The following is an 8,170-nucleotide window of genomic DNA, read 5'->3' on the forward strand; positions in this document are numbered from 1 at the left end:
GCCGCCACGAGTCCAGTGGCTAAGCGCACTGCGGCTCGCTGAGGACAACCGCGTTTGGCTTACGTTTAGCGCTTCGTAGGCACCAAAATCGGAAGTCCAAAATGAAATTTGAACTCCACGCTACGGTGACGTTTCGGAGGCGGAGCGTTGTGGCTCCGCCCCACTTCCTTCGCACTTCCCGCCCCACTGCCTTCGCAGTGCAAGGCACTGAAGGAGGAAGGGTAGCATAGCGAAGGCCGTGTTTGACTGCCAAGAACTCCGATTCTGCTGAACGCATTGAAGTACTTTTTGCGGTAAAGTGGTTCTGGAATAGTTTATTTTCACTTCAAATGTCTTTCTGCACTTTGATAAAAAGTGGTTCAGGGCCCCTTTAATCTGCGGTTGCCGGGTCATCATCGCATATTTTCACTCGCACACACAGCGTACGGCGCGCGGCGATGATCGCCGTTGGACTTTATACGGAACCTCACAGCGACTACGACTGGGAAGACGACGGCGACGACGATGGCGACAGCGACGGCAAAAATGCGCTTGGAGTGTCCATATAAGTGCTATCGCAATAATAAGGAGTGTTGACACTGCGAGAGGATGCATACTCCTAAAGAAAGATCACTTAATATCTTTAGCAACCTGTATGATAAAATAAAAACAGCAGCAGAATTCTGCACTATACCGTATCGACAACAGCCACGTACACAATTAAATGCAGTTGCAAAGAAGAAATCGAATACTAACAAAGAAATAGGGATGACAGCTAGGGGCTACGCAAGATATATCTGGTAGTATATACATAGTAGAAAGGGCAGGTGTTATAGGAAATCACAGCCACTACGATAAACGTTTGCAGGAATGTCGTAGACGAACATCTTGCCAGCATTTATATGGAAAGCCTCGTAACTTCAAGTGTAGCAGAGATTTGGAAGGGTGCAAACAAACTATTCATACGAAATGATATCATGAATAATTTATAAAGTATACGCCCGTCACACATGATCGCGGTATTGTACGAAATATTCGCTCATCTTCACCCATCATCGCCCATCATCGCCCATAAATCTTTGAGCCCCGTTTTCTCAGCTTCCATTCTTTTGTGCAGTTGCTTTCAGTCATCCCAGTGCCATTTAGAAACGAATGAAGACAAATTCAATCTGTCTTTTGCACTTATATCCTGAAAAATTGATGAGTGCATTAAAGATGTACATTTTTATCTGCACCTGATAGAAAATATATAATGATTTTTTTTGCAAAAGTCGTAAGGCAATAGGTATATAGGAAAGTTCAAAAACATTTTTTTGGGCTCATTTCTGCATTTAAAGAACAAAGCAACAGCTTTGTTGCACAGGATGGGCCTGAAAATAATGTGAAAAAATCTTGACGAACTTGTCTGTAAATAATTTGGGGATGACCATTAGGGGCTTTCAAGTGTTGTAACTTAAACTATAACAGACAGGTTAAAATTGATTTCAGTTACGATATCTGCACAACAAATCACACCTGCATGCAACATTTGATCAATTTATTCTTTAACTAAAAAAAAAGATTGATTACTACGTCCCCACAGCAATATTGTTCAAACTTTGGATCTAGAATGATGTTGTCCAACACTTCGCTTAGATGATCCAGCTTAATGTGGCAAATGATTGTGCCACGCTACTGAGTGTCACCAAAAAGCTTCTGTGTTTTAAATTTTGCGGGTGCACTAGCGAAACCATGATCGTATAAGCACGCCGCAGTAGGTGACTCCGGACTTGGTCTGGTGAACAGCCAAAGATCCCCCCCCCCCCCCCCCCCCCCCGTCCAAACTGTCGGACTTCAGTTATTTAGTGGAAGGGCGAATATATTGCCCGAAGTTCTCATTGAAAAGCCTTGGGGTTCTTCATACGAATAGCTTGTCCATTGGTAGGTACTAAAGCCACAGAAACGGTATTGGTTCCACTGCGCAGAAACAATTCCATCGGTAGATCCTCAGGGGAAATGGAAGCAGACCAGAGGGTAGCCCTCTGGCCCGGAGATGAGACAGACATCACCTTATAAATAACCAACGCTTCCAATCAAAGGGATAAGAACGAAACAATGAAGTTAAATAAAGAAAACTAACCGCCGGCTATTTGTCAGCAAACCCGGATGAGTTCCGGACCAGAGCGGACCCGGGCTTTGGCCTTGTTCGAGCCGTGGTGACGAAGGAGGAGCTCTGTGCTTCACTTGCGGTCATTGGGCTTAGTAGCTGTTGTCGGGGTTGTAGATGTAGGTGTAGAGCCTAGGTGGTAGTGGCGCATAGGAAGCCAAGAAGCCCATGGCTAAAGACCCACGCACCGGCACATGCTACTCAGAGAGCTGCAATATTTGCGTTACGCGACAAACGCGACCCGCAATCCGGTTGTGCGAGCACGTGACCTTGAATCATTTCCTTGGTATCGAAGGTGAAAGTCCGACCACGGCCGATCAACACAAAAACTGACAAAAAGCATAGGATAGTCTTTCACTTTAATACCTGGTCCTATATGGCAACGCGCATCATAATAAAAAACAGGACAAACGCTACGAAACACGCAAACATATTCACTTAATGGTTTAGGGAGTTGTTCATACAATGCCGCTCAGTTGCGGCAAAGGGAACATTCGACAGATCGGATGATGTTTTAACTACACTTGGACAAATGGGTCAGGCTCTATCCATTTGGGCGTTGCACCCGCCCATCTGGATGGACCCGAACAATTCTAACCTATCACGTAAGGCTAATGGCTGGCGCAAATTCGCTTGGGAACACTCAACATAAATGAAGCTAAAAAGGCAACTGACAGAAATGCTTTTCTGATGGACCAGCTGTATAGTATTCACCCTAGTTCGAAGCAAACGTACAAGATCGTTTTTCTCTCCTATGCAGAATACTACAGTGACTTGACGAATCTGTTTGACGAATCCGCTGCTGTAGGCGTCTATGCAAAAATTGGAGAGAAGAAGAAGAAGAAGAAGAAGAAGAAGAAGAAGAAGAAGAAGAAGAAGAAGAAGAAGAAGAAGAATTCACGCGGAAAGCGCGTGCCCTCGTTCAGCTCGAGCCTCGCTTTCACCGCCTATCGAAGCAGTCGGAGACAAGGATTTCGTTCGCCCATAAAATCTGAAGCTTGTTTGTGGACGCTGCTTTCAACTTGGCTTACGTGTCTTCAGGAACCTCTCACGTTGATAGCAACAATTCCATCGAGCTCCGATAATGTCCAGCAAGAAATCAAAGACATCACGCGGCACTGAAAAGACCGCTAACCGCCACCGCCGCCGAGAGTCATGCAAGGCCTTGGAGCAGACGCGCGAGTCCTCGACAGATGTCCTGCCTCCCAACGCAACCACCACAGCATCGGCAGAAAGAAGCGGCGTCGCCACGTGCGATCCTGGTGATGCCTTGAAGGCCGATGCTACTCAAAAGGTGACAGACGACTGTCCGGAGGCTGGAACAGCGTCAACCGGTGTCGAAAACCGTGCCGGAAACATAGTGGAATTGTGGTCCACCGACACCCGTCTTGCTAGGCCGCAGTCGTCCACGGAAACACACTTCCCACGTGTCGAGCCGATGCCTTCGCAGCCTCCACCGACGACTGTCGCGGACCTTGTCTCTGCGTCACACAGAGTGAGGAACGTGAACGCCGCTGGAGGACAACTGAATGCCGAGGACTCTAGAGACCAGGGCCCACACACGACAGATTCTCCGTCACGTGAGCGCTTGATCGTGCATGAGATGGCCACGACTGCCACCGTTCAAGAAACGGTAAAAACCGGGCTACGAATAACGTGCCAGTGTCAGTTTTTAATGTTGAACACTTGAATCTTGGCACGTGTTTTGTACTATATCGAAGAACGCCGATATTTATCTGAGAAAAATTAATGACCCTTTTGCGTGTCTTGTTCTTGATAATAAACAGCGCATCGACGAAAGACTGCGCATATAGTGGTACAGTGACGTCGTATGGTCGCTGTTCTAATTTAGCATCTTGTGTCCAGGGAGAAACTAAGGAACGCCACATTTATTCCCCCGCTTGTTGACCAGTAAACTTTAAATCTACAGACATATCCATAGGTCTCTCAATTCAGCTTTATTGCGGCATTGGGCATGGATGCGTGCATTTCAATTGAGGTAGGGTATATCGTCTAGTTTAATGCCATAAAGTGGCCGTGTGAAAGAAACGAAATTAAAAGAATGAAATATTCGTCCTTTCGCTGCTCAGTTTAAGCCTTTGGTTTAAGAGGAAGCTATGGCTTGGACATTCCTTTGTAAACACTTTGGAACGCAGAAATTGTTTTTCTCCACTGCATATTGTACCTCTAGGGAGCGCATTTTTTATTTATGCCATGAATCACTTAATTTTCTTAATATCTCCAAATTTCTTACAAGTACACAGTTTCCAACTCTATTTCAGCAATAAATAACATCGCAGTTGTGTAAACTGCCCCGTCTGAAAAGATATATTACCGATAAACCAAATTCATGCCTTTTGCAGAAATCTCTGAAACATATAACAAGTTCGTGAGGTTGGCCTTTTTCAAAACCGTAGTATGCACTATGAATTTCATGTAAGTGGTATATGCATATATAAACTTTGTTCGGTTGAGGTGGCTCAAACCTTTGTAGAGCAGCAATATCTCTTTTTTGTTTAGATTTGTATATTTGTAAGCTTCTCAATTCAATTTTTTTTACCTTACCGATTTTCTGCGAGATAAAGAAAATTTGACATCCTAAACCAAAACATTGCGTCTCGGAGTATCCAAAATATTAATTTCTGTCTCAAGTAGATTAATTATTAGTCAAATCGGTTTTATCAGTTGCCTTATAACAGTGTTTCAGTGTTTTACATGTATTTAAATGCAAAAATCGGAGTTCGCCCTGATTTAAAGCTTCCTATATTTGCGGGTGGATAAAATCTTAAATCAAAGCAAAAGACGCCGGCACGTCCTCCAGAGACTCCTCCCACATTGTAATGGACGTTTATCCTAAAACCTTCAAATTATTTTACAAGTGTGTGCCTAAAATATTCACCCGATATATGAAAGTCCCGGAGGGTTAAAAAGCAGTTTTTTTTTTGTATTCTTGACTGCTTCCGAGAAAGCTAGCATTACGTTTTTCTACGCACCCATGCGTTCACAGGCGACAAGAAGCACCCGTGAAATGCGTTTTCAATACAGAGAGATCTCTTGTGTGGACACAGCAATCCGTCACGCGGTGTTGCACCTTCATTACTATGTTTATGAAGCGAGGCCTACTATAACAAAAGAGCGACAATGATTACAATGTCCACGCACGTGGGGATGTTACTTCCAGCTTCTAACTGTGGTTTATAGCCGAAAATAGGAGCTGTCATGCATGTAAGATAGTACTCTGTCATAAAAATCAACTTGAAAAGACATAATGTGCCTGATCTGTCTTCTCTCTCAAGAGGAGCTGGAGATATAAGCACCGGGCCACGCTGGCTATGAATTACATTATCAACTGGAACTCATGGCGCACGTACATTTTGACTATTAGTATACTTCAGGCGATCACGAGACCGATCGCACAGTCGCGATCAAAAGCTTCGAGACCACCATGTACCTAAAATTTATTTTCTTCTCAAACTTTGCATGTATAAGTTTGAATTTGAGTGGTACAGCACATGTTCGCGTCTGCGATCAATGCAATTCAGCGATAGACTTGCGCGATGAGCTTTTGTTACAGAAGAAATATTATTTTCTGCTGCTTCGTCTCAACTTTATCTGCCGAGGGTACATTTCTGGCCACATGGGAGACAGCTTTTCGGGGTGCGCGCGTGCACCTTGCCTGGGGAGAAGGTTCGAGCGAAAGAATATGTTGGGCATCCTCCCACCTTTTTTTTTCTTTGCCAAAGATGACAGCCACATCCACCGTGGTGGGTCCGGGGCTGTGGCATACTCTGGCGCTAAGCATGTAGTCACCATACGGAAACGAAACGGAGCAGCTGCATTGTCGTGCGCGTTCAATGCAAAACTGCGCCATGTACCAGTGATTGTTTATAGGCTTAAAATTGGCAACCTAATCGCAAACAGCACGTCTCAGAGACCAAGTGTTGCTTCGGCACCTTAAGATCAGTCAGTGAATCAAACAGTCAACCAACCGGCCTGCCCACCGTTGCTCGGTTGGTCGGTCGTTACACCGAATACTAACACCGTGCCCTAATCAAGACGCATACTAAACTCTTCGAGACTAAACTCTTCGGCCCTGGCATTTGTCGGAGTTGCATGATTTGATCCCAATATCGACTTCAAGAGCCTGAAAGCTATCGCCTCCGACTCGTTTGCTGACGCCATACTTCACCCGACATGTCCAGGTTTCACCGCCGAAAGAAGGGTGCCACGAGGGGAACGCCACAAAGAGCCAGGAGGGGGCGGCTCTGTCTCCGCAGAGCACCGTGTCCCCTTTGAGCACGTTGTCTCCTGACAACCGCACCACGGTCACAGCCGAGGGCACGTACGCGTCTCCAGGCGTATTGGGCAGTGTGATGACATCCAGTGTGAGCCCTGTCTCGGACGGATCCTTAGATAAGGCCTCCGGTCCGCTTCCGGCACCCAGCACCGCTACAGGACAAGCGGCAGGGGCGCAAGAGGGCAACCCTGAAGGAGGCACGGTGACCGAGGGTCCACCGGTTAGTCTAACAGGCCCCATGGCAGCCGCTACAACTATCGAGGTGCGGACGACGGTGCTTGAAGCAGACCAGAAGGGTCTCAAAGTGGCACAACCGACCATTGCAGACCGCGAACACCACGAGGCGCCAGCGTCCCAGGGCCTCTCTAGCTGTGTCCCCGGAGCTGGAAGAATCCTTCTACAAGAGAATGGCAGTCATCGTAAGCTGTCCAATTTCTAACTGGAACTGTGGTTTACTCGGGACGTTGCTTTTGACATGGCTAGCACAGAAATCGCTGATTGTAAGCAGGGGACATTGTCGGTCTTTGAGCGAGACTGAAATTAATGTAGTAAAAAAAAAACACCATTAACACGCCATTAACACAAGCTTTTTTACGCAGCTAGCAACTTCGTTTAACGGGTTAAGTGTGTCCTGGAATCAAGATAGTAATTTTGTATCAAAGAGAACGAAAATAGGTGGGAAGATTCCTCGCACTGGGGGGTGTCGTGTTGTTTGATAGCATTTGGCGCATAACGCATGGGATGAAAATATTTTTCGTGGCGCTTGTTAAGATTCTCTTTCGGACATAATTCTCTGTTGGCCCATCAACAGACAGCACGCGAGAACCGAGTGAGGATAAACTCACAGACAGCCGCGCACGCACCACTGAATAGGAGGTATCCTATGCTCTGTACGCGCTTTCACAGTGTGTTCGACGTGGCTTAGAAAACTGTCAATTAACAGAGTGCGTGACATTTGTGCTTTCATCGGCGATGCACTAACTCTGCGTTATGGGATGTCCTTTTTGCATCGAAGGCCCTACGCAAGCAGGTGCATGAAATGTGGGTTGGGTTTCCCACCGGGGTGGCCTCATTTTAATGAAGGTAGTCAAAATTAATTCGGACAAAAATGCGGCTTGTTTAACTAACAATTAGACCCCAAGCCAGTTCGTGGCAACTTCCCGTACCGAAGCTTTCCTGTGCCCCTTGTTATACCCCTAGTTATACCCCTAGTATACCCGTATTATCTTCCCCTGCCCCACCCAATTTTTCTTCAAAGCGCCTTCCTTTAATCTTCGAAAAATATACACTGCCACCAGGCAACAGCTAAAGCTGGAATCACACGACGGACTCTATTCCCAGGACGAGCACGATGCGGCTGTCTCGTAACGAATTGCGCCGCCAGCAGCCCGTGTATTTTGTCTTCGTGTGAGGCTTGATTGGACCGTATTGAGCCAGTCTATGGAAATCGGTGCTTAGAGCTCGTGCAGGAGAATGGACGGCGCGGCAAAGCTCCGTGAATCGTAAAAATTATAAAGTCCACTGCGAAAGTTTTCGGAGAGCTCAAATTGAAAAGCAGTTTAAATTTCCAACGGCATCGCTCGGTGTTTCAGTAGCAGTGAGATAATTGCACTGAAAATCGAGCACACATTTCATCCGGAAAAACAAGAGATTGCAAATAAATGGGCTAGTTTTCCTTAAAGCGAACCTTGTTACCGCTGATCCCTACTATGAAGTGCTTGCTGCTGTGTTGCACAACTAACCTTTAC

At 46.2% G+C, this 8,170-nt stretch overlaps 1 protein-coding gene across 1 annotated transcript; it reads left to right on the forward strand.

The window, feature by feature from the left end:
- The first annotated feature begins 3,209 nt into the window (after positions 1–3,209).
- LOC119458911 (uncharacterized) lies at positions 3,210–6,861 on the forward strand. Its single transcript, XM_037720768.1, has 2 exons — positions 3,210–3,758; positions 6,328–6,861. The coding sequence occupies exons 1-2, from the start codon at positions 3,210–3,212 to the stop codon at positions 6,859–6,861; spliced, it is 1,083 nt and encodes a 360-aa protein (XP_037576696.1).
- The last annotated feature ends 1,309 nt before the right edge of the window (positions 6,862–8,170 follow it).

The sequence above is a fragment of the Dermacentor silvarum genome, chromosome 7, assembly GCF_013339745.2.
Source record: "Dermacentor silvarum isolate Dsil-2018 chromosome 7, BIME_Dsil_1.4, whole genome shotgun sequence".
NCBI classification, from domain to species: Eukaryota; Metazoa; Arthropoda; class Arachnida; order Ixodida; family Ixodidae; genus Dermacentor; species Dermacentor silvarum.

Excerpts from the sequence above, each read along its gene's own strand:
- LOC119458911 (XM_037720768.1), top strand. The coding sequence starts at position 3,210 with ATGTCCAGCAAGAAATCAAAGACATCACGCGGCACTGAAAAGACCGCT. Across the intron at positions 3,759-6,327 it reads CTGCCACCGTTCAAGAAACG|GTTTCACCGCCGAAAGAAGG; the intron begins GTAAAAACCGGG and ends CGACATGTCCAG.